General features: G+C 34.4%; 1 protein-coding gene across 1 annotated transcript; it reads left to right on the top strand.

The window, feature by feature from the left end:
• Nucleotides 1-1,303: 1,303 nt before the first annotated feature.
• LOC131805904 (chromosome-associated kinesin KIF4-like) lies at nucleotides 1,304-25,679 on the top strand. The gene is given in 11 exon segments (XM_059129667.1): nucleotides 1,304-1,855; nucleotides 1,936-2,662; nucleotides 2,858-3,009; nucleotides 15,703-17,089; nucleotides 17,194-17,243; nucleotides 17,246-17,833; nucleotides 17,836-17,877; nucleotides 17,910-17,935; nucleotides 23,953-24,093; nucleotides 24,242-24,740; nucleotides 24,804-25,679. Coding segments are annotated over 9 exon segments (3,522 nt in total). The 5' UTR covers nucleotides 1,304-1,855; nucleotides 1,936-1,991; the 3' UTR covers nucleotides 24,707-24,740; nucleotides 24,804-25,679.
• Nucleotides 25,680-27,560: the final 1,881 nt, after the last annotated feature.

Consider the following 27,560-nt stretch of genomic DNA (forward strand, 5'->3'; position numbering starts at 1 on the left):
AATAGAATAAAATCTACCTTACTTTTTAAAATAAAAATTATAATTTATATATATTATTATAAATAAAATTGGGAAACGACACATTTGTAAGATATTTTATTTTAAAATGTTGCTGTACTAATGAGCCAAAATGGGCGAGAGATTAATAAAATAGCTAGATTTTTTTTTTTCCAGAAATATGAACCAAACGGTGTAATAATGAAATTTCAAGGTAACCTTGGTTAATATTATTAAAACGCCCACCATATGTTAAGTTTCTTCGAAGCATTGATTTTTAAAATTCTATGTTTTTTAAAAATAAATTTTTTGGGGAAAACCCTCAAAACATTAATGGATTATCGGAGTATCTCCGCCAAATCGTGTCGTATAATAAAGCTTATAATAATTTATCTACCTGTATTCTTCTACCATGATTTGACGTATATGCAATAGAGTTGACCATTCAAATCCACAGTGTTTGCTAAATCCGGTGAAGTGTAAACGTTTTTTAAATTCTGGTGGATAATCTTCACTAATGTAAATGTAAACCCAAACAATTGTAAACGGTTGGACTGTGTACTTGTATTGCAATTGTTCCGAATCTTTTACATTTCCCCTTTTTGCCGAATGTCGATATCCTCTTATTAACATATTTAATGTTTACAAGCGCCCATGGCAGAACGCTTGGGAGCATTGATATGTCAAAAAAATTTAAATGTTTTTTCAAATATAAGTAGATTTTTATATGTTTTCTTATACAATGTCATTCGGAGGTTATTATAATTCGTATTTTTCAACCATTTTTACAAATTTAAATAATTTTTCATTCAAAATTTTCAATTCCAAAAGTGGTTTGACAGTTCCATGTCCCAGCAGCTGTGTCGATGCGTCTAGCTATATTCTTCTACCATGCAAGCGCCGATGCATTTACAGGTACTCTCTTATAATGGGTCTGTTCCAGAACCTGCATAAATCTGCTATTTTTGCAATTTTCTTCGATATCATAAAGGGTAAATCCGTTATCGTGGTAAAAACGTTTACATTCTTCAAAAATATTGCTGTCATCGATAGTTGTCGCTCTACAAACTTCCTTTATTGCCTCAACATCATTTACAATTTCTTAGCATGTTGTGCTTACGTAATCCACGGGATTTTATGATTTTCGGTGAGCATTATTTAAAAATACAAATGTTTTTGGCTTAGAAATTAAAAGACTATCAACAAGCTGTAATCAAAATCGAAAATCGATTACAAAATGTCACCATTGCGATTTTCGACATCATCGACGATTAATAAAATGTCGACCTACACATTCCTATGTATTTGAATTCAAACGGTTCAAGCCGCGGCGACAGATTATACACGGACAAGCACACGCAGCGGGAAACTAACGTACTTTTGATCGAATGCAACAAAAACCCAAGTGAAAATTGTTCGGAAAAATAGAAGAAAAATTCCTTTGCACGCTCTTTTGTTGGTGTTTTGTTGCACGTTCGTGGAATTTGTTAATTAAAGAAGGAAATTCCGCGTATGAGTTTTATTGAGATTTCGTTTGTTGTTTTTGGTGTAATATAGATTTGTGTACTGTGTGTGCCGCCGCGTCGCGTTTCATATGTTGTGTATTAGTTATTACCTGCTGCCAAAAAAAATATAAGTGTTATCTTTATAAAGAGGTGTCGATCTCGCATTGAAATTGTCATTAGTGTTTTGTAAGTTGTTTCGCACACAAGAGAAGATTTTTCTGTTCGCAGCAGCCACCGCCGCAGGGCAACGAGAGAAGAAAAACTATTAGCCACCACCATCATCATCACAGGCAGACAGACAGACACCCAAGCAAAGAGTAGTGGCACGCAAAAAAGCAAATTATAAAGGAAGGGTAAGTGAATGGCCAGCCAAAATGAAAGAAACAAAAATTACAAGGGCTTTTATTGATTTATTTTTTCAACAAATTTACAGGTCACAACGTTTGTTTTGCAACAACAGACCCAGTTAGCCAGCTAACACCACAAAAAATGGGCGATTTGGAAAGTGTTCGGGTGGCCTTACGGGTACGTCCGTTGGTGCCCTCTGAGGTCAATCGCGGCTGTCAAGTAGCTGTGGAAAAAGTCGATGGCCAAGATCAGGTGGTGGTCAATAACAGTGATGCGTTCTCCTTTAATTTTGTCTTCGATTGGCGTGACACCCAGGAGCAGGTGTACAACATGTCTGTGTCGGATATGTTAGATAAATTGTTTAGCGGTTTCAATGCCACAATATTGGCCTATGGCCAGACTGGTTCTGGTAAAACCCATACAATGGGCACAGCCTTCGATGGGGAGTTGGATGAAAATGTTGGTGTTATACCGCGAGCTATGCACGATATCTTTGAACGCATTAAAAAACTATCCGATCAATATGAATTTGTTATCAAATGTTCGTTTATGGAACTGTATCAGGAACAACTATTTGATTTGCTGTCGAGTAAACCTCGTGATGAGAGCATTGTTGATATGCGCGAAGACCGTAGCGGCATAATAATGGTGGGCCTGACAGAGCAACAGGTCCACTCGGCCAAGGAGACAACAGATTGTCTGGTGCGTGGTTCGTCGGGTCGAGCAGTGGCTTCGACGGCCATGAATGAGGCGTCTTCCCGGTCACATGCCATTTTCACTGTTACCCTGCAGGCAACCAAAAAAGATGAATCGTAAGTATTGCTGTTCTCTTATCTGTTTGTTGTTGTTTGGCAATTTTATTTCGCTTTATATTTTTGCACAAGTTTAGGTTATATGTATGTGCTTGTAGTTGTGTGTGTTGTTTGATGTGAAGGTGTGCGTACGTGTGCGCGTCTGTGTTTTAAATGTTTATCAATTGTTTTTGTTTTTTTTTTTTCTTTTTCCAGGCGAGCAGTTACCACCTCCAAATTTCATTTGGTCGATTTGGCTGGTTCAGAACGTTCCAAAAAGACTGGAGCCACCGGTGATCGCTTTAAAGAAGGCGTTAAAATCAATCAAGGTCTCTTGGCCTTGGGTAATGTCATTTCAGCATTGGGAGGTGAGTTAAAACTTCTAAAAAAACATAAATCTAAAAACTTGTGATTTGTTTAGAGACAAAAATCACTAATCTTCTTATATATTGGGGTATTATTCTTGCGGAAGCTGATAACTGGTTATGTATTGTTTAGAAAAGCAATTCAAAACAAAGTTGTCATTCATTATTTTGATACCTCAATACCCTACAACAATGGCATTGTTATTATTGATTTCGCAAAGAGTTTGCTCGCAATTCAAAACAGAAATCGATATTTATACGTCCGATATTCAGTTGGGTTTATCAAATGTTGTGATGACCTTTGCATAACAAAGAGAGAATCACTTATCAAAACCATTGATTTTCAAGATTGGTATAAGTTTATTGAAAGTTATACTATTTATGGTGGAAGTATCTGATAGAGAAAGTCATATCTTCAAAATCGATCTATCAGTGAGACACTAGATAGCTAATGGTTCTTTATATATGTGTGGATAATTTTCAAAATCTAAAATCTGTATTAAAATACTTGATTTCAAAAAAATCTTGGATTGTTAAAACAAAAGTTTTTAGAGGAGCAACAGATATTTTTGAGAAAAATCATTTATTTTTATACCATCAGCCATATGGCTATATATCCTCTATATATCATTTGATACGGCCAAAACGTGCCTCATCGAAATAACGGGTTTTAGGCCCTAGGTCTCTTTGGACTAAATCCATTTCAAGACATTATGAGTCGATCTAGCGATGTCCGTCCGTCTGTCTGTCTGGCTGGTGAGCACGATAACTCTCGAAGGCAGTATCCGATTCAATCCAAACTTGGTACATCGTAATATTATTGTCCAACATTGATCGAGTTCGGAGATGGGCAATATCAGCCCACTCCTTCTGGTACCTACACCACAAAATGTCAAAATTTTCAAAGAACATACTTACTGCACAGAAAGAACACGGATATCCGATTTTGCTCAATCTTTGCGAATCCCAATATTCAGTTCTAGGTCACGTATCTCCCCCATCAAGGGTCAACATTTTGAATAATTATAACCCTCAAGAAATGTAATATAAGTGTCCGAATTTCTTCAAATTATGCACATCACAATATTTTTATTAACCGTGTGAAGACGGAATATATCGGTCCACTCCTTATGGTACCTCCCCAAAGAAGGTCAAAATATTGAATATCCATTAAGCTCATGAAACGCAAATTAACATCCGATTCCATTCAGACTTGGTACATCTCAATATTTCCAGCAACACAAGATCTATTATAAATATGGTAGAGATCGGATCATTCCTTCTGGTACCTCCCCCACAAAGGGTGAACGTTTTGAATTACCACAAAAATCATAACATCCGAAATAAGCATCCGATTCTCTTCAAATTACACACATCACAATATTTTTATTAACCCAATGTTTAGTGTGAATATGGATTGTATCGGTCCACTCCTTCTGGGACCTCCCCCACAAACGGAATTTATTATTTCTCATAATTTTGGATATAAATGGTCGATTTCATTGTTATTTTGTCCATACCAATATTGATATTTGTATTAAATGAAGTATGAAGATGGAATACTTCGGTCGAGTATATCTGGTACCTCACGCACATTTTAACATTTTCTAAAAAATATCACATATCTCATAATGTTTAGCGTTGGTCGTTCCAAAAATAGTGTAAACACCAATTATGAAGAAGTACCCTTCATATCATCCTTTTTACATTTTTTTTTCACACCCACCAAATTAGGACAAATTTTCGATTTTAAGTAGGGTAAGTGTGCCTAAGTTCGGCATGTCCCAGTAGTCGGCACTTTTTATTCTTAAGCCCATATAAATGAAACTATTATAACTAAATGTATTTTGTTTACTTCAAATATATTGTCAGCTATCTTTGTGTACAATTTCGCTAAGAAAGGATGATTTATTCTAATAAAAATTAAATTTTTGTCTGTGAAGGTCCTCAACAATTCATATTCTTAAGAAAAGTACAATAAAGACGTCAAATCAGTTTAACTAAACAAAAATATTATATTTTAATGAATTAATTTATTATTATTATTATTAATTATTCTTACAAAAAATTAATATGCCGACTGTTGGAACATGCCATACTGACAATTGGCAAGTGGTGCCGACTACTGGCAAAAAAGCATTGTTTTAATAAATCTACAAATTTATGAAATTTAATAAAAAGTTATTAAAAATTTATTTATGATTGCAAAAGCTATACAAAATTTCGAATCTGAATAAATTAACTTTGTAATAATTGAATAGTTCCACTCAGAATGATGAGCGATTAAAAACGCGAAAATCCTAAAAGTGCCGACTACTGGTACACTTACCCTACAATCGGAATTTATATTTTCTATGGAAGATAAAAAAACCTGTAGCCACCCTTTACTGGAATTCATGATGGTTTTAAATACTAGTCTTTTGTGACTGATGAGAAAAAATGATAAATAATGAATATCTTGCTACCAAAAAATAGTTAGATTGTGAGTGTAGGCTTCTGCTGAATTCGACTCAGCTCGCCAATTTTCTTTATATCTTTTGTGGTGCAGTGCAAAACCACAAAGTCGTCATACAACTTTAAGATTTAGGTGCTTAATTGCTTTTTTTTATCTAGCTGACGTTGGCTGAAATTAAAGCCATAGCTATTGTAGGTGTTACCATTTATGGCACATGCAAATACAGACATATATCATGGCTAATCTGTGTTGGTCAATTAGCACTTGCAAACTTTGTTTACTTTTCAAGCGGAAAGAAGAAAAGGCAAAGGCAACTCTTCTAAGCAGCATGTGTGGTGTAAAGATAAAGAACACATACATATATATGTACTTAAGTATGTGGCATACATATATGATCACACTAGCTGAACCCGGTGCGCTTCGCTACCCCTTTTAATTTTATATGCATTCAAAATTTTATTTACGAATATATGTTGGATAAAGAAAAACAAATTTAAAAATTAAAAAAAATATTGCACTAATTTAATGCGTTAATAAACAAAATCATTACAAAAGCAGTAACCTGACATGCATACACGAAGGGTTTGTCCTTTGGATTTATTTATTTCATAGCAAATACCAAGCGTGCAGGAAACTGCAATTTTTTTAAGTAGAGTGGCATTTCTATTGCAAGTAGTGAATTCGAGATACTTCGCCGTAATAAGCGTATTTCAAATAAAATGTTGTGTTGTTTTTTAGTGTTAGCCTAAGGCGTTGTGGGTCAATGGTTCTTATTAAAATCATATCCCAATCTGATCCGATTTAAATATAATTTAAAAAAAATTACTTTTACACCAAACTCCGCCACACCTTTCATATTTAATTGAAATTGGTGCGTCAAATATGTGAAATCGGCCGAGAATATATATATGGGAGCTATATCCAAATCTTAACTAATTTCCAATTAATTTATCACATTTATTATTATAACAAAATTCCGCCACACATTCTGAATTTCATTGGAATCGGTCATATATATCGTGTTTGGTGCATGATATGTATGAAATCGGCCGAAATATATATGTTAGCTATATCCAAACCTCAACTGATTTCAATATAATTGTGCAATTTTGCTGGTGCCAGATTTTGTCTCTCTCGCTTTGGGTGCATCAAATATGTGAAATCGGCTGAGTATATATATGGAGCTATAATCACATCTGAGCGTATTTGAATATAATTTGTCAAATGTGCATCAAATATGTGAAATCGGCGGATAATATATATGGGAGCTATATCCAAATCTGAACACATTTTAATATAATTTGACTAATTTATTTTCTAATCAAAATCCCGTTACATATTCCAAATTTCTTTGGAATCGAACATACATATCGTGTATGGTGCATCAAATACATGAAATCGGTCGAAAATATATATGGGAGCTATATCCAAATCTGAACCGATTTCAATATAATTTGAAAAATTCATTTTTGCTCCCGATTCCGTTACTTATTTTAAATTTCATTACAATTGGCAATACATATCGTGTTTGGTCCACCAAATACATGAAATCGGCCGAAAATGTATATGGGAGCTATATCCAAATCTGAACCGATTTCAATATAATTTGGGAAATCAATTTTTTAGATAAAATCTATCACACGTTTCAAATTTCATTGAAATTGGGGATACATAGCGTGTTTGGTGCATCAAATGCTTGAAATCGGCCGAAAATATATATGGGAGCTATATCCAAATCTGAACCGATTTCAATATAATTTGACAAATTTATTTTCGGATCAAATCCCGTCACATATTCCAAATTTCATTGGAATCGAACATTCATATTGTGTTTGAGGCATCAAATGAACGAAATCGGTCGAAAATATATATGGGAGCTATATCCAAATCTGAACCGATTACAATATAATTTAGCAAACTTATTTTTGTTCCAAATTCCGTTACACATTCCAAATTTGGAGACTGTATCTTTAACCGATCAATAGATATGTGCATATAAAATCTAAATTTTTGGGAGGTACCTCCGATTCTGATGCTATATCTCCAGTTCCAAGTGGAAATTCAAAAATGTATATAGCCTATGTTACTTTCAGGCGATGTTGCAGTATATATGGAAATTTTCAGAAAAATCTATTCAACAGTTTTCGAGTCCATAAATTACAAACAAACAAACAAACAAACAAACAAACAAACAAACGTACAAACATTTTCCTCTTTTATATTTATGATCACATATAGTAACTTTTTTTTGTTGATAGTAACAATATTTTGTTTTTTTCCTCTTTCTACTCTTCGTTGTCATATACTTATTATAATAACGAGTCCAATTCTAGCTGATAAGATCACAAATCGAACACTCTTTTTTTTCTGCCGGGTACATATTTACTTTTTCCATTACTTATGGCCCTCAATACGTTAACAACAACACACTTGTTCAAACAAAAACAACCAACATTATTAGTGAATTATTGTCACAGTATTAGTTACGTCTACAAATGTTTTGGTTATTTATAAAAACTGGCTAAAATACTATTATTTTATGCATGAGTTTTCCACAAATTGACTTTTGATCTTAATACCCCCTCATACTAATTTATGTGAATTATTGCAAACAAGTTGCTTTGTTGTGGTATTTTTTCCGCTCATGGGATTCTAATTAGCCAATCAGTTAGTTGTTGCTGGTTCTTCCCTGAAGCTACAGTGCAAATTAAATTCAAAAATTTGAAAGTTAATATTCAGAATAAAAAAAAATACAGACGACACAACAAAGTTAGTCAGCCGCCTAATAGCACCCAGTAGCAGCATCAGCAGCATCGACTAACTCTTTGAAATGACTCACGTGTTTGTTGTGCAAAGAGGGGTGTTCTACCGCAATTTACATTAGCATTTGTGCGTATATTAATTTATTTCATATCAACATATACATATATATGCGTGGGAATACGTTTGCCAAATCGTATATTTCTATACAGCTCGATTGTGTCCGTTCTATATACCAAGGAACATGTGCCATCTCTTGGTGTATATTTAAAATTAAAATCATTTTTTCTCATAGGGTCAGAAAGTTTTTTCGAGGTTGTTTCTTCTTCCATTTTTTTTGGCAGAAGTTCAATTATTGGAAGATATTTGGAGAGATACATCATTAAGTGACATATATTCGGTAATGCTTGGTATTTTAAAGATTGATTGATTTTTGTTTTGTAAAGCGGTCAAGCATTTTTTGCTGAGTATTGGGGCACATGTCAGTCCGTGTTATAAGATTTTCTATTAGATTTCACTATTTTTAAAGAGCAGGTGGTGGTGTGTTTATAAAGAAGGCAGTTGGTATTTTTTTAATATTTAAGAAGGTCCTGTTAATGTTTTGTACAGCTGTTTCCCGTGGGGGCAACGTTCATAGATATATGCTTATAGGTGATTGCGACATTGTCTGACCCGCTCTTTCTGTGTACACAAATAGTGCAACAAATAAAAGGGGTAAAATGCAAAAGGAAATTGGTGTTTCGTTGAAATGTTTTTTTTATCATATCCAGTTTACGATAGTCCAACAGGTGTTATTGCTTCAAAGAAATTACTCTAACATCATTTGGCATCACAATTTTTATGTATATTTATGTATCACAAATTTTATGTAAAAAATTAATTCTTTTTCAAAGGCAGCACTACAATTACTTGCATGAATCTATTATTTTTACCATTTTTAAGAGATTAAAGGAACAAATTCATGTTTAATGCCGCTGTCTTAAAAGACTAACCCGACAAATTTGCCGCTGTCTTAAAAGACTAACCCGACAAATCGAGTAGGAAATAGGCCTAGATTTTCTGCTTCTATTTCAGTTATAATATTGTTACTAGATTTCATTCCCGCCTTTTTGGTTATATGTTCTTTGAGCAAAGCTTTCGAGCGTGTCATTATATTATAATGTTAGAGGACTCCAATATTCAGTGTCGGGTTTAATACCTGTTATGTTACAGTCGCTTATCCGATTCCACAATGCAGGATTTGGTGTTATATAGCCCTACTCTTGCTAACAAGTAGTATATCTTAAATTCCTATAGTTCCATATTATGGTATATACCACGTCTAATGAAACTTCTAATATTTGGTATTTCGATAATATAGCCATATTTTCCAACATTTGGTAGTTAAACATTAAACCCTCCGTTTGGTGTTTCTTTGCGCTTAAATTGAATTAGTGGGGCGAAAATATTGCCCTAGAATATTGCCCTACACATTTTGCTAGTCCAACGAAGGTTTCTTGAATTAGTTCTGAAATGGTTTGTAGGGATTTATCTTCAAGGCCTCATCTTTTGATTTCCTTCACACACTATAAGCATTGTCCTAAGTGACGAAGTTCGAAATGAAAACCTCTTCAATAAATGTTTGGAATAAATTTGAAATTATCGTTATCTAAGATGCCTGTGGAGAAAATCTTCCATCTTTATAAGAGATCTTGTGTTGATAGAAATATTGAGATGTACCAAGTCTGAATGGAATTGGATGTAAATTTCGCGTTTTATGAGCTTCATGGTTATTCAAAATTTTGACCCTTGGTGGAGTGTTCCGATATTGTGAGAATTTTCAGGAAAAAAAGTTGTTTGTAATGGAATTCAAGCGTGATGGTGTGATTTCTTTATATTTGGCTGGAAAACCACAAGTGGCTATCGTTAGAGCACTCCAGCATTTAAATGTGAATAAATCTTTTGTGTCTCGTAAAATCGCTCGTTACCGTGATAACTGGTAGCGTAGCCCGACGTCAAGGAAGTGGACGGAAGAAAACAGCAACATCAACAGAAATGGTTTAAAAAGTAAAAAAAGCGTCTTTATCGAAACTCGCGTCGCAGTGGCCGAAAATGGCTCATGAGCTGAACGTATCGTAAAAAATGAGCTCGACGCAAAACCATTGAAATTCCAAAAAGTGCAAGAACTTACACCACGACGGAAAGAAAATAGACTCAAAAGAGCTAAAGAGTTGCTTCGCTTGGCCGAAAGTAGTGAACTGCCGAATTTGATTTTCTCCGATGAGAAAACATTCATTGTGCAGCAGTTTGTAAACAATTGTTTAATTGCCAAAGAGGTCAGCTGAAAATGTGCACTTTGTTTGGCCACCAGAACTCAATTCGTTGGACTACTGTGTCTGGAGTATTTTGGAACGTAAGGTTGGCACTAAAGAATACCAAAGTGTCGATCACCTCAAGCAAGCGGATTCGTTCCTTTTTGCTCAATACAAATGACTTACAATTGAAAAATTTTTATAAAGTATTTCACGACCAAACATTATTTCTTTGTTTCAATCAGTTGTTTCTAGATACTATGCAGTTAAATTAAATTATTCGTTTAGTTCCTGCTAATGCGATACCATTATTCCAAGAATCGTGTGAAAGATTAAATGCAAACCTGTTTCGAAACTATTAATGAGTTTGTGGAGGGTATTTTTAGTATTATATAAAATAAAACATTCATTAAATTAAATTGTTTTTATTAAAATGTCAAAGACACCCAACCATGTCAATGTGGGGAAATCTTTGTTGAATCATTGCACAATTTTTTTCAATTAAATTGAAATAAAAATGTTTCCGTTCCCAACTGGTAAATTTATGGAACAGCTAGGTTTAGTTAGGTAGCACAAAGCTCGAAAATAATGTGCTGTAAAATATTGCCCAAAGAATAATTACGAGGAAGAAATACATTTTTTTAAAATTAAAGTAATTATTCTGCTGGTTCATTCTTGAAGAAAGTTCGATTGTTGTTCCATACTGAAATATGAATAATATTTTGAAATATGAAATATGAATAATATTCCGTTTGTAACACCTCGAAAAATACATTTTAGACTTCACAAAGTATATATATTCTTGATTGGCATAAAATTCTATGTCGATTTAGCGATGGCCGTCCGTCTGTGGAAATCACTCTAGCTTCAGAACGAAATGAAGTAGCTTTATACAATTTTACTCAAATGTGTATTATGTCTGCAGGACTTTTGGTATTGAAAATGAGTGATGTCGGTCCACGTTTTGGTATAGCCCCCATATAATGGTACCTCCCTTTTTTCGGTGTTTTTGGTGATTTAAGCGACATTATTCAACGGAAATGTTTCAAATTTGGTATTTGAAGTTCGTAACGGATACTACAGCCTATGACAGAAAATTGTCGGTGCAGGTCCAGGTATTCATATAGCCCCCATATAACTGTTCCTCTCGATTTTCGGTACTCACCGGAATTGTTTCAAATTTGGTATTTGAAGTTCGTAATGGGTACTACAGCCTATGACAGAAAATTGCATGTGCAGGTCCACGTCTTCGTATAGCCCCCACATAACGGTACCCCCCTATATTCAGTATTTTGATGATTTTAACGACATTATTCACCGGAATTGTTTCAAATTTGGTATTTGAAGTTCGTAATGGATACTATAGTATATGACAGAAAAGTTTTTGTGCAGTTCCAAGTCTTCGTTTATCCTCCATATAACGGTATTTTAATGATTTTGGCGACATTATTCGCCGGAATTGTTTCAAATTTGGTGTTTAAAGTTTGTAATGGATACTACAGCCTATGACAGAAAATTGTCTGTGCAGGTCCACGTCTTCGTATAGCCCAAATATAACGGCACCGATTTTTTTACTCAAGTTTCGCATTTGAATATTGTAATTGTTTATGACAAAAGTTATCTATTCAGGTCCAAGTCCTCGTATAGACCCTAATATAACGGCTACATTCGATATTTTTAAGATTTTAACAGAATTTTTAACGGATTTTTTTTTCTTTGAAAATCGTTCCAAATAGTCCAGGTTATTCAAAGATCGGTCCAGCCGAACAAACAGATTTTTTACTTGTTTTCTGTATGATAGTTGGGATATAAATTCGTAAGCCGTGTTTTGTTAATCACAAAACCACTAAGTTTTGGTTTTCTTATTATAATTTCTCCATGGCTTTGCTTAGTTTCTTTAATTTAGTTTATTTTTATAAACCTGTAACATAAGGTTGAATCGTTAAATGTTATGATGCTACAATTTTACAACACTACTGTATTTCTGTATTTACAACACTTCCATTTGTCTATGGAGACAATGACGATCCACCTAGACGACATATAGGGTACATCACTGATCGTTCGTTTGGCTGTTAATTTTACTCTTCATACATCATGGACTTGATGCTTGAGTGATTTTACAATCGCTGTGTGCTGTGTTTTTGGTCATTACATTAGTGTACTGTGCTGTGTTGTCTGTATATTGACGTAAACAATGAAATTAAAATGAAAAAAAATATATATGTACATAAACAATTTTTGTTTTACTTTTTTTTTGTGCAAACATGCAATAGTATAGACCTGTTTCCAACTTTAATTTACTTGGAAATAAGTTAAAACAATAAAAAAATGCTCAATAACATGGATGGATGGACGGTCGGTTGGTTGCTTAGTTAGTTTGTTACACACATCAACTAATTTAGAAATAATTATTGTATGACGAATTGTTCAACGTGCGTTTTTTTACATTTTGCTTTTCTAACTTGTTTTTGGTTTTTATGGAACAAATCAGTTAAATTCACTATACTGTACCTATTTTCTTTCGATTCCCTCTTACTCAGTATTTACGAATTGAACATGCAAATTACTATGCCCCGACTAATTTTGAAATCGTGTCTTGAGGCGTAGTTACTTAAATGGGTAAATGGTTGTTCCCCTTCACTGCCCAGTGAAAACATAATTTTATGCAAAATATTAGCAAATAATATGAGGATTGATTGTGATAGTTATTTTGGCTCTGGCAGTAAATTAAAACTAATATTTTTTTTAATTATTTCTTTGCAAAACCTCGAAAATGGTGACCCCAAAATGTATAAATACTCATGATCAACGAAAAATTCTATGTCGATTTAGCCATGTCTGTCCGTTGACGGTTTGGTACATCTTTTACATAAGGGTACCTCATTAAATAATGAAAACAACTTAAAAAGTATCAGTCGGTTTAGCCAACTGATGTATAACCTCAGCCAATGTTCGATTACTCAAATATATTTTGACTTGTGTTATTATTATTCAAATTTTTGACCTTCTATGGAGTAGGTTACAAAGGAATGAACCCATATTGTCCATTACGTATCGGACCTAAATAAATATGATATAAACTTTGACCCTTTGTGGGGGAGGTACCAGAAGAAATGTTCCGATCTCTACCATCTTTATAACAGATCTTGTGTTGATGGAATTATTGAGATGTGTCAAGTCTGAATGGAATCGGATGTTAATTTCGCGTTTTTTAGCTTCATGGATGTTCTAAACGTTGAAGCTTTGTGGGGGAGGTACCATAAGAAATGGTGCAATATCTATCATCTTTAAAACAGATCTTGTGTTGATGGAAAATTTTGACCCTTTGTAGGGGGAGGTACCAGAAGGTTTGGACCGATATATTCCATCTTTACAGCAGATCTTGTGTTAATAGAAATAATGGGATGTGTAAAATATGAAGAGAACTGAATGCTTATTTTGGATTTTAAAATCGTTTTGGTTATTCAAAACTTTGACCCTTTGTGTGGGAGGTACCAGAAAGAATGGTCCGATCTCTACCATCATTATAACAGATACTGTGTCGATGGAAATATTGGGATGTACCAAGTCAGAATGGAATTGGATATTAATGTTCGAGTTTTATTAGCTTCATTGATATTCAAAATTTTGACCCTTTTTGGAGGAGGTAACAGAAGGAATGTACCGATATATTCCATCTTCACAGCAGATCTTGTGTTAGTAGAAATAATGGGATGTGTGAAATTTGAAGAGAACTGAATGCTTATTTTGGATTTTAAAATCGTTTTGGTTATTCAAAACTTTGACCCTTTGTGTGGGAGGTACCAGAAAGAATGGTCCGATCTCTACCATCTTTATAACAGATCTTGTGTTGATGGAATTATTGAGATGTGCCAAGTCTGAATGGAATCGGACGTTAATTTCGCGTTTTTAACTTCATGGATATTCAAATTGTTGACACTTTGTGTAGCATGTACCAGAAGGAGCGGACCGATATACTTCATCTTCACAGCAGATCTTATGTTAGAAGAAATAATGGGATGTGTGAACTAAGAAGAGAACCGGATGCTTATTTCTGATTATATGATCGTTTTAGTTATTCAAAACTTTGACCCTTTGTGGGGAAGATACCAGAAGAAATGGTGTGATCCATCTTTATAACAGATCTTTTGTTGATGGAAATATTGAGATGTACAAAGTCTAAATGGAATCGGATGTTAATTTCGCTTTTTTAATCTTCATGGATATTCGAAATGCTGACCCTTTGTGGGTTAGTTTAAAAAAAATGGTTCGATCTCCACAATCTTTATAACAGATCTTCTATTGAAAGAAATATTGAGATGTACTAACTCTGAATGGAATCGGATGTAAATTTCGCGTTATATGAGCTTTATGGATATTCATGGTCAACATTTTGACCCTTTGTGGGGGAGATACCAGGAAGAGTTGACCGGTATATGCCATCTTCGCACTAGACATTGGGTCAATAAAAATATTGTTATGTGTGTAATTTGAAGACGATCAGACTTTTACATCACATTTTTTAAGAGGTATAATTATTCAAAATGTTGACCCTTTGTGGGGGAGGTACTTGATGGATCGATATTGTCCATTTTCTCACCTGACCTAGAACTGATTCAAATATTAGGATTTGCAAAGTTGTAGCAAAATCGGATTATCCTTTCCCTTTCTGTGCAGTAAAATATTTTCTTTGAAAATTTTGACATTTTGTGGGGGAGGTACCACAAGGAGTGGAGCGATATTCCCCATCTCCCAACTCGATCTAAGTTTGATAATATTATTACGATGTACCAAGTTTGGACCAAATCAGATACTCCTTTCGAGAGTTATCGTCCGCACCAACCATCAGACAGACAGAAGGACGGACATTGCTAGATCGACTCCATATATCCTGAAACGGATTTGATCCAAAGAGAGAGACGTAGGGTCTAAAACCGTTATTTCGATGAATCAGGTTTTTGGCCGTATCAAATGTTATATTCCATCTGTAGCCATATAGCTTAATATTTTTGAAAATCTAAAACTTTTTTCTGAAACCTTAAAAAATGTCTATTTTAAAAATATGCGGCTATAGTTCTTAAAAAATACATACTTCCAAATTCCATGAATTTTACAAATTCTAAATATTCTAAATTACTTATGCATTTTTTTCTCCTCTCTCTCCCCAATCTTATTCCCCCCGCATAGATGGCAAAGGTGCTGGTTTTGTACGCTATCGTGATTCGAAATTAACCCGCCTGCTGCAAGATTCACTCGGTGGAAATTCCGTAACCCTTATGATAGCCTGTGTCTCACCGGCTGATTACAATGTTGCCGAAACTCTAAGTACCTTACGATATGCCGATCGGGCGCGTAAAATCAAAAATAAACCGATTGTTAATCAAGATCCACATGCTGCGGAAATTAATCGTCTCAAAGGCATCATTCAAAAACTTCGACTGGAATTGCTTACCAAGGGTGGCACAATGACCAGTTCATTGACCACTGAGCTGGAAAGCGTAACACCACCCGTTGTCCCCCTGATGGCTGCATCAATGCCCACGATTATGCCGTCGGAAGAGCAGAATAGAAAATACAAAGAACTACAAGATAAATATCGCACACTGCAACAACAATGGCAAATGACCCTGCACGATGTGACAGAGCATGAAATGCGGGCTCATATTGCCGAGGCTGCCCATGACAATCTAAAGGCCAAAACAGATGAAATGAAATCGTACTTCCATGAAGTGTCAATTAAATGTAAAGATCATTCGATGGATGAGGAGAAGCTAATGGAAACGGTGATGTGCATAAGCAAAATGGTTGAGAGTCTGGACGAGGAATTGGTCAAGACACAAACCGAAATAATGGATCACAAGAAACGTTCCTCCATTGGGGAATCGGTTAATGGTGATATGGATGGTGATAATGAGGATGCTGATGGCTCGTTGGCCTCATCCTCCGAAATGCATGCCCTGGTTCAAGAACGTACAGAGGCGTTTACAAATAAACAAATGGAAATCAATGAACAGCTGAGACGCATCAATCGCGAGCTTAGCCTCAAAGAACAGCTTCAACAGCGGATGGCTGGTAACTTTAGTAAATTTTCCACACTGGATGATGACATTGAGGAAAAAGTCAAGGAATGTGAACAGAAAATTGCTGAATTGGAAAATGAAAAGGCTGAGCTGTTGGATAAGTTGAAACATGTCAAAGAGAATGCCTCTGCCAAATTGGCCGAAGAAAGACGCAAACGTCTGCAGGCCCTTGAACATGAAATTGGTGAAATGAAACGCAAAAATCTACAACAGGCTAAGCTGTTGAAGATACGTGAAAAAGAAACCCAAAAGATTAAAAACCTCAGTTCCGAAATTCAAGCTATGAAAGAATCAAAAGTTAAGCTCATACGGGCCATGCGCCAAGAGGCCGAAAACTTTAGACAATTCAAAATGATGCGTGAAAAGGAATTGATGCAGCTGCGAAATAAAGATCGTAAAATGCAAAACGAAATGGCCCGCAAGGAAGCTCTGCACAACAAACAGCGTAATGTCTTGAAGCGGAAATGTGAAGAAGCAATGGCCATAAATAAGAGGTGAGTTTCAATTCCAATCCCTTTTACCTTGTATTTCTTTCTAGTATCCATGTGATGATGACTGACTGTCCATTTTCCCCATCTCTCTTCTCCCCTCTCTGTAGACTCAAAGATGCTCTCGAAAGACAAAAGGTGGCCCAGACACAAAGACAAAATTACAATCCGCTAAAGACGCCAACGCTGCTTCCGTGAAGATTGACCAGGTCATAGCTTGCGTTGAGCGCGAACTCGAGGTAATTATATCCCTTATTGATGCTGAACGTACACTTGAACAATTAATGGATGATCGTGGCATAATTAGCAGTCGTTTGGGAGAGTTGCAAAAACAACAACCTCCCCCCGAGCCCCACTCTCAGGCCGCTTTGGAAATTGCCAATTTGCAGGAGGAATTGGATATGCGAAACGCCCAAATCTCCGACCTCCAGCAGAAGGTATGCGCTAATGATGTCGACAAACTCATACAAACGCTGGCGGACAGTGCCCAAAGCTTGACTGAGGCTCGGGCCGTGTTCAAGCATTTGCTCAAGTCCATGGTCGAGCTGAGACGTGAACATGCCCTGGCCCTGGAAGATTTGCGCTCGCAACTGCATGCCGCCGATGATCGTTGCAACGAGGCCCAAAAGATTATAAAACAAATGAAGCTTGAACACGAAGAAGCCATTGCCGAATATGAAGAAAAGATTTCAGTGGCCTTAACGCCCGAACAAGAACAACGTCTTAAACTCCAAGAGGAACAACAAAAGAAATTGAATCTCTAATGATTGAACTGGAAAATTACAAACAACTGCGTGCCGAAATGAATCATGCGCCGGTGCCGGCCAAAAAGAAAGTCAATCTTCTGCCAAGGTAAATATTATTGTTTATATGTGTCTATTTTTGAATGTTAGTAAGTGCCTAGGTAGTATATATCTCTAAAAGAAAAGATAAACAAATATATATACTTTAATAGATAAACAAAAATAGATAAAAACAATATCGAAAATATCCAAACTAATGTAGAATTCTCTTATGTTCTTCTTTTCTTTATATTCTTTTGCAATTACCTTCCGTTTTTCTTCTTCTTCTCCTCTTTTCCCTATTGCACTTTACTCCCACTACTCTATCCCCTCCAATACTATCTGGACTTGTTGTTATCTTCCATAGCTTTTATCAGTTTTTACAAAATTCTCCGACATCATGCGGTGAATAGAAAAAGATGTGAGTATTTTTTTGTACGAAAAAAAAAAACAATGTTTCTTGAGTGCTGTTTATTGTTGTTGATACTCTATAATTAACCAAAATTTGTTATATTTGCTTTTTTAATGCATTTTATCATTTGTCAAACATCAAAAGCATTTTTTTTAATTCATTTTCACCAAAAAAAGTTGAGGGCGTCATTAAGCTGGCTGGGTCATATAAACACATTTGTTGTATTATTGTTTTTCTAATTGTGGATTTTTATTGTTATCTTGGCGGTGATGGAAATCAAAATCACAAATCAAATCAAAACGAAAATAGATAACTTTAATCAATCATTACTTTACAATTTTGTTTGTATATGCGATTTTGTTTGTATATGCGATTTTGATTGCCGTCCCAGAAATGCAACAATAATATTGGGGAATAAAATAATATTATAGACAAAATTATTAACATTTAATATATATATTTTTGTATGAATTAACTAGCCTATGTAAAGGAATTATTTAAAAAATTGGCTAAAATTGAAAAAAGGTTTTTTGTATTTTTATATATTTTTTCTAAATTATTTAAATAAAATATCTGTTGTACATTTTAAAAACTAAGTTAATTTCTTTTCATCTGAGATAAAATTCTGAATGTCTTCATGTTCGAAGTTTAAGCTTTATTTTATTTGCACAACTTTTACATAAAAGAGACTGAGAAAATTGGATGGAATTGTATTTCTAATGCCAAGCTGTAAAAAATTAAATTAAATCAGCACTTTAGCAAATCGTTTATCTCATAATACCCTCAGCTTTATGGCTACAGAAGGGGCTGGGCTGTACATCATTTTATATGCCCAACATCTGTTTTGAAAAAAAATCCTTCAGGACATTTTCATGACTCTTTAAATGGTTGGCTGATTTGATCCAAACTTGGTGCATCCTAATGTGTCAAAAAAGCACATCTTATACTGAGCGAAGACGTTTAGATATGAATTAGCTCAGATGCGGAAACAAACAAAATAGGTCGAATCCTTCTTAATCTCCCCTACAAACATTTTTAACAGTAACAACTCTCGCGCATCATTTGAAATCAGTCCGATTTTCCTTCGTACATCCTAAAATTATTAGGCCAAAGTTTGAAAATAGTACGTATCGATCCATTTTTCTGATAAAAATTAATTAAAAAAAAACTAAAAATCACATATTGGTTTAGGGTAGTTCCCGAAATATTTCAAACTTAGATCAAAAAAGGACATCTTATACGTTTAGATAAGGCTTAGCTCAGATGCGAAAAAATAGACCCAATCCTTCTGCAAAAAGTCAACACTGCAAAAAGTCAACATTTTAAATAATATCGACTTTCGTATCAGTGTCCGAATTTCCTTCGCACATTCTAATATTGTTAGAGCAAGTTTGAAAAGAGTATATATCTATTCCTTTTTTCGGATAAAAATGTAAAAAAAGAAATCTACAAATCACATATTGGTTTAAGGTAGTTTCCGAAATATTTCAGATCTTAATATTTAGATAAGGCTTAAGTTAGGTGCAAAAGGTCAACATTTGAATAATTATAACTATCTTAAATAACAATAATTGATCAAAGTCCAATTTGCTTGAAATTTTCATCATCCCGAAATTTTTCTATGTTGGAGTAAACGTGAAAATGAAATATATCGGTCCACTTTTTCTTCTACCAACAACAAAAACGGTATAATGATGCCCGCCATCTTATGGTACCTTCCGATATTCGGTGTTTTGATGATATGCGAACATTTGTTAAGGGATTTACTTCATATTCGTACTTCAAGCTCGCGTAGATACCCGATACTCTGTACCCGAAAATTACCTATGTAGGTACCTGTTTTGGTATTGCCCTCATGCAACAGCCTCAGCCAGTTTATGGGTTTTTGAATATTTTATACTTTAAGCATCGTCATATACCAAATTTGAAACAGGATTATTAAAATAAGGAATATTTGGGTATTGTTATTTGTGCGCTATAGGAAAACGTTGACCTAAATATTCAATGCCACCGGAGCTAGAACCTATTATGAACTACAAATACCAATTTTTAGACAAATCCGAGAATAAAAATGTGGCGAAAATCATCAAAATAACGAATATCGGGATGTACCGTTATATGACAGCTATATCAAAAGGTAGACCGATATATCTCATTTTCAATACCAACCATTCTTGACAAAATACAAATTGTTCTTCCAAATTTTGAAACTCTACGTCAAATAATGTGGTTTATGGATTTTTAACAGACAGACGGACATCGTTAAATCGACTTAAAATTGTATGCTGATTATGAATATATACTCTATGGGGTCTACGACGAATATTTAGGGATGTTACGAATGGAATGACAAAGTTAATATACCCTCCTTTTCAAGGTGGGTGGTACAAACATGTAGTAGTGGTATTTTAGAGCTGCGTCAGAAAAAACATTTATAGAAGCCTTGTGTAATAAAGAAAATGACTTGCTCTCAACTCGGATGTTGATGATATATGGGAACAAAATTTCTCTCTCAAGCCACATTCTCACTAAGTGGACTGTTTCAAGAGAAGTTGAAAAAGTATCACTTCATTTTTAAGTAATTAAATTTTTTATCCTGGATTCACCTAAATCACAGTGGTGTGTAAGACATCTTCATACCGAATAAGTGAAAATACCAAGTATTTAGTTCCGAAACGCCATTCCCAGATAACATAGCCCAAAAATTGGTAAGACCGGCGAATAGAAGACAGTAACACTTTCCTCGTCCCATAATTCCGCTTTTTTAGTTAAAATTGGAAAAAAGGAAGGTGCAAATAAGATTTCAATGTTACTACATCTATAAGTAGCAATTCGAATGCTTCTGAATTTTTCTAATATAAATTGAATGCTGCCTACTTGATCTTCAAAAATCAATTCCCTAGCTAGCTTTTCATATGAATTGGAAATATGAAATTTCATCCATCATATCTGAGGCTTTGTTATTATCCAAGATTTTTTGTTTATATTGAGAGGTCGTTTTTTAATTGATAATGGCGCTCGCAATTAATCCAAAACTTTGCCGTGGGATTTAAAGAGTATGTCTTATTTTTGGCTTCTCACCTGCAAAATTTTCTTAGGGGTTTTCTTCAGTACCATTTTTGTATTAAATTTTTCAATTTTCGTCTTCTTAATATCACAAAATACCTTAATTGTTCGCAAAGCAATCTCTTTTCTATACAACATTTCTTCAATCTAACAAAATTTGTTTTCATATATAACTTTTTGTGTTTCCTGGTAATGTAAGCTATTGAAATCTATTTTACCAAGAACGCCATTCATATTCAATTTCTGTTAAAAGTATTGATAAAAAACAAATACTCGACAGACGTAGTTTTTTTTTTTTTTTTTTTTTTTTTTTTTTTTTTTTTGATAAAAAAAGCTGTATTGTAAACAAAAATATATGTGATAACAAAAAAAAAAAAAAATAAATAAAAAAATAGATTAGGAAGACAGACAGTTAGGTTTATTGTACTTTAAATAACTTATGCAATTGACTTGATTGACGCAGTATATTTTCATTAGTCAAGTGAATCAAAAAACTGAAAAGAATATTAAGTTTTATGCAAAAACTTCTTATCTATCTATTAAGTTAATTATTAAAGGTAGAAGAAAAAGACCATTTGGTAGTGACTTTCAAACAAGAAACGTGATGAATAGCACATAAGCTTACATAGCATTTTTGTATTTCTTGTGTGTTTCCCCATCGATAAATAGGTTTGGGTGTTTGAAATAGTGTTATCAGGCCAATATTGTAGATTAATTGACAATCGCTAATTCTGTTTATTAATTTTTAAACGTCAACATACGAGGGCGTGAAAACTTCTTATGCCAGGTGTTAATAAACTTATGTATGTATTTTAACGCAGCTTTTCTTGAGTACTTCCATTATTATTATGTGGTATCTTAGGAGTTGAAACAACTTGATTAAAAACCCTTTTTGGGGAACAAAAAATATATATTTAAAAATACAATGTTATGGAGACTGAAATTCAAACGTAGAAATCTGAAGAAAACGCAAATATAAATGTGGGTTAAGGGTTTACTAGTTGGTTGACTGACTACTTTAAATCTTTTTCTGAGTTTTAATACGAATTAGCAATATGTTATTTTACCTGGCCAAACGTATCGGATTTTTATTTGTATACCCTCAGCCATATGGCCACAGAGGGTATATATCATTTGATACGGCCAAACGTGCCTCATCGAAATAAGTGTTTTAGACCCTTTGGACCAAAAACGTTTCATAACATTTGGAGTCGATCTAGCGATGTCCCTCCCTCCGTCTGTCTGTCTGGTTGATGAGAACGATAACTCTCAAAGGGAGTATCATTCTAGTACCTCCCCCACAAAATGTCAACATTTTCAAAGAAAATAATTTACTGCACAGAAAGAGAAAGGATGATCCCATTTTGCTCCAACTTTGCAAATCCTAATATTTGCATCAGTGCTAGGTCAGGTGCAAAAATGGACAATATCGGTGCCCCACAAAAGGTGAACTTTTTGAATAATTACAACTCTTATAGAATGGGATGTAAATGTCCGATTGTCTTTAAATTACACACATCACAATATTTTTATTAGCCCAAGGTCTGGTGTGAAGATGGAATATGTCGATCCACTTCTTCCGGTACATCCCCCACAAAGGGTCAAAATTTAAAATATTCATGAAGCTCATAAAACACGAAATTAACATCAGTTTCCATTCAGATTTGGCACATCTCAATATTTCCATCAACACAAGATCTGCTATAAAGATGGTAGAGATCGGACCATTCTTTCTGGTATCTCCCCCACAAACGGTCAACATTTTGAATAAGCAAAACGATCATAAATTCCCAAATAAGCATCCGGTGTTCTTCAAATTTCGCACATCCCATTATATCTACTAACACAAGATCTGCTATGAAGATTGTAGAGATCGGACCATTGCTTTTGGTACCTCCTCCACAAAAAGGCCAACATTTTGAAAATTCATGAAGCTCATAAAATGCGAATTAAACATCCGATTCCATTTAGACTTGGCACATCTCAATATTTCCATCAACACAAGATCTGTTATAAAGATGGTAGAGATCTGGTAACTCCAACACAAAGGGTCAAAGTTTTGAATAACCAAAATTCGAAATACTAACACAAGGTCTGCTGTGAAGATGGGATATATAGGCCCACTCCTTCTGGCACCTCTCCCACATAGGGTTCAAGATTTTGAAAAACTAAACGCTCAAAGAAAACAAAACGCTCTTAAATTTCACACATATAAACATTTTAACTAACACAAGACCCACGAAGGGTGACAATTTTCAATACTTTTATCTGTCAAAGTTGTGAAACAAGTCAGCGATTTTAGATAAAAAAAAAATAGACAAAATATTTATTTTTAAATAAAACAAAGTATTCTTCTAAAAAAATAAACAACAAACTCAATTGAGGTTTTGGTTACACACTAAACAATAATGTTCACATCACAATTTATTTCAACGATTTTTCTAACATTTTATTTTTATGTTCAGAAAACACGTGAAAGTCCGCCCTGTCACTTCTGTTAAAGCTAATTTCATTTCATCTGCACATTTTATGGCATAATTTGCAATCGCCGCAAAATACTAATATTTTAACCAATAACCAACTCAATATTTTTCATTTCTCTCCTTTAGCCTATCGAAGACGTAGAAGAAGTAGAGGAAGAAGAAGATATAGAAGAAATCGAAGATAGTGATGATTATGAAGTGGATGGAAGTAGTTCTGATGATCCCGATTGGTCCAAGACACCGATGGTACGCAAAAAACGTCCAAATGTAAGTATGCAATATATACCACCACCAATCACTTGTTCTTTCCACCTTCCAAACAAATCTACCTTCCCTCCCATTTCCCATCAAAAAATTAACAAATCGAATAAAATAATATATGTATGTGATCACAAAAGGTACGACTTGATTTCAGAACGTGCGGCGGACCGGTGTTAGATCCTCCAAGTCCCTCTCCCAATCAGACATCTCCCACAATATGGATGAAGACCAACAACAGATCTCCATTGACTCCACTCATTCAGGAACACTTGGAGGAGCTGCAAAAACGTCTGGCAAGGGTCAGCACAAGCGGAAGTCCAAGGGCTGCCAATGCCGTGGTGACTGCCGCAACAAGCGTTGCGGATGTAATTCGCTCGATCAGAAATGTACGGTAAATTGTGGTTGTACCTCGAATTGTCGGAATCGTATATGGCCGCTGAATGAGAATCCCGACGATGAAATGGATGAAACGCAGCAGGCAAACAATGTAAAATTAAAGCCGAAAAGTGCACACCCACAAAACATTCCCTCAATCATGACGAAGCGGATAGTGATAATGAAAATGCAAACAAAAGCAATAATACCGATGATACATATGTTACAACAAAAACCACTTTGAATTCCACATCGTATTTAACACCGAAAATGGCTAGGTAAATTCAAAACAACACAAATTAAAATCAATAATATAACATACCTCTCAATTTCATTTGCAGACTTTCCACCATTAACTTTGAGACTGCAACGGCCAAAAAGAAATTTTTCAACGACTAATTCTCCATGTAACCTCATAAGTGCCTAATCAACAATACCACATGAATTTGTTATACAAATGAAATACTTTACCACAAACCAATAGTTATTATCCATCCCCCCTAATATTTGTTCATCGGTGTTCTACCATGTTTGTTTGTTTACTTAAATCTCATTTAATTTAAATTATGCTTTAATTTTTTTTATAAAAAAAAGAATAACTTATTTTTAATTGAGGGAAATTGTAAGGGTTTACATACATTTTTATAATGGTATTCAAGCCCTTATAATTTCTTTTTTCTTAATCCATGATGTCTATATAATAAGAGACATAATCCTTAACTGGATTTGTGTTTTATGTAATTTACAACAATTAACCCCCTCGCATTTCATCTTCATTCACATCTTCACTCCTAACATTGTTTATTTTTTTAAATTTTTACAAATATGTCATTTTTCGATTTGTCATCGTTAACATATATTAGTTTAATTATTTATTTATATATGTAACTATTTGTGCGTATCCCCAACTCAAATGTTTAAAAACATAAATTGTTTATAGTATACCTGCATTTTTTTGTTTAGAATTACTAACACTTCCATCTTGCCCATTTTTTGTTTTAAAAATACAAACTTATGTTCATTCCATTGCAACATCAGGTTTGTTTTCATCAAAGAAACATCATTGTTCATAAAAAAAACATTTGCTACGAACAAAACAGAGTATTTTTAGTTAGTTTATAAATAAATAGTTTTAAGTTCTTTAGTTATATTAAATATTTTTATAAATGCAAATAAATATATGGGTTTTCTTTTAAATATCTATATGGAACCAAAAATGTGCACAATTATTTTACAAAGGGAGGCAGGAAAATTGCTGAATAAAAGCTACTCCATTTAGTATGGAGGATATATTGAGTTTGTCATTCCGTTTGTAACTCCTCGAAATATATACATTTTCGACCCCACAAAGTGTATACAGGGAGATAAAAAACTGCAACAAAGTCAAACGCCATAGTTTTTACATTTTTTAAATGTTATTGTTATTAAACAAATGTCGCAAATAGCAACAAAATTTTAAAATAAGTTTAGATTTTTTCGAATTGGCCACCTTTGGCACGAATTATAGCCTTCAAACGGCTTTCAAACGGCCGTCAAACTCTGCCCGAATGTTGCTCTGCAGTATTTTGGCCCATTCCCAGCGAAGCGCTTGCTTGCTGGTGATTATCGACCCTTTGGTATTTTTAGTGCCAATCTTGCTTTCGAAATACTCCAGACACAATAGTCCAACGGATTGGTATCCGGAGTTTTTGGTGGCCATTGTGCGCTGGAAGTGAAGCGAGAAACCTCATTTTGTAACCATTCTTAAGTGGTGCGTGCTGACTGCGATGGTGCTGAGCCCTGTTGGAGTTTCCAAGGTCTGCGAGCAAAATGTTTTCGTGCCCAAGGCTTTAATACACCCTCCAGAATATTTTCGCCATTCATTCTGATGCCACGGTTGAGCGGAGAGCGACCATGGTCGGCGCTTGAGTTCTGGTGGCCAACCGAAGGTGCACATTTTCAGCTGACTTCTTTGGCAAGAAAACACGAACATTTTGTTTGTTTAAAAACTGCTGGACAACGAATATTTTTCATTGGAGAAAACGAAATTCGGCAGTTTATATTTCACTGCTATAAAAGGGATGAAAATAATCAAAGACATAAAACTACAAAGATTGGACAAAATGCATATGGGCTTTACTTTCTCTATCAGGTAATAGATGGCAGACCACATAACAGAAATGCAATGGAAATTTACAAAAAAAAAATATGTTATTCCGATATCGCCGAAAAATGGCGGAAATACGCGGAAAAAATAAGGTATGATAGATATGCTCTCAAATATCTATTCCAGAGCATTTCCTTGTACTTTGATATAAATCGATAAAAATCGCCAACAACCCTTAAAATGCGTCAGCTCTGTTAAGTTACAACATAATATCGATATCGTGACATAACATATTTTTCCACAACCAACGCCATCTGTTGAATAAAAGTAACTAATTCCCCACTGCTGTCCTGATCGTGAAAATTTGGAATACTCTACAATTCCTCTTACTCTACACTCCCGTCTAAGAGAGTGTACCTCATCTTGAGTCAATTGTTTCGAATAAGACCATTCTGACCATTTTATATGGATGGGTACCACCTGAGATCCGATATTTGAAAAGTACAAAAATATTTTTACAGTTGTAGCCAAAGCAAAAAAGAAGCAGCAACATACCTCCTTGGAGGTATCACATGATCTGCTTGCCGAATTTAATGTCTTTCACATGCTCATTTTTTACAAGTAAAAGCCTTTTTAACTTTATTTTTACCATCTGTCGTTTGCTCGGTTTCTTTTTCTGCAGGAATTGTCCAGATTTTTTTTTTTTACTGCGAGAGTAGGGAAGGTGGTTTTATTCTCTTAAAAATAATACGCCATACAAAGAAACAAAGCTCGCGAAAATTGTGTTTTATTAAAAAATAAAGAGGAAATGAGCCAAAAAAGGAATAATTTAAGATTTTACTTTGAGCACGATCTCTCTTTTTGCACTAAAAAAAAACAATTTGGCTTTTTAGTTTCAAAATAATTTTTAATTGACCATACAATTTTAAAAGAAGAAGAGTTGCAAGAATTTGCCAACTCTCAACAATAAAACTGTAAAAGTTTCTCTCTTGAATCGCTCTCCTTTGGAGAA

Source organism: Musca domestica, unplaced genomic scaffold (genome assembly GCF_030504385.1).
Source record: "Musca domestica strain aabys unplaced genomic scaffold, Musca_domestica.polishedcontigs.V.1.1 64, whole genome shotgun sequence".
NCBI classification, from domain to species: domain Eukaryota; kingdom Metazoa; phylum Arthropoda; class Insecta; order Diptera; family Muscidae; genus Musca; species Musca domestica.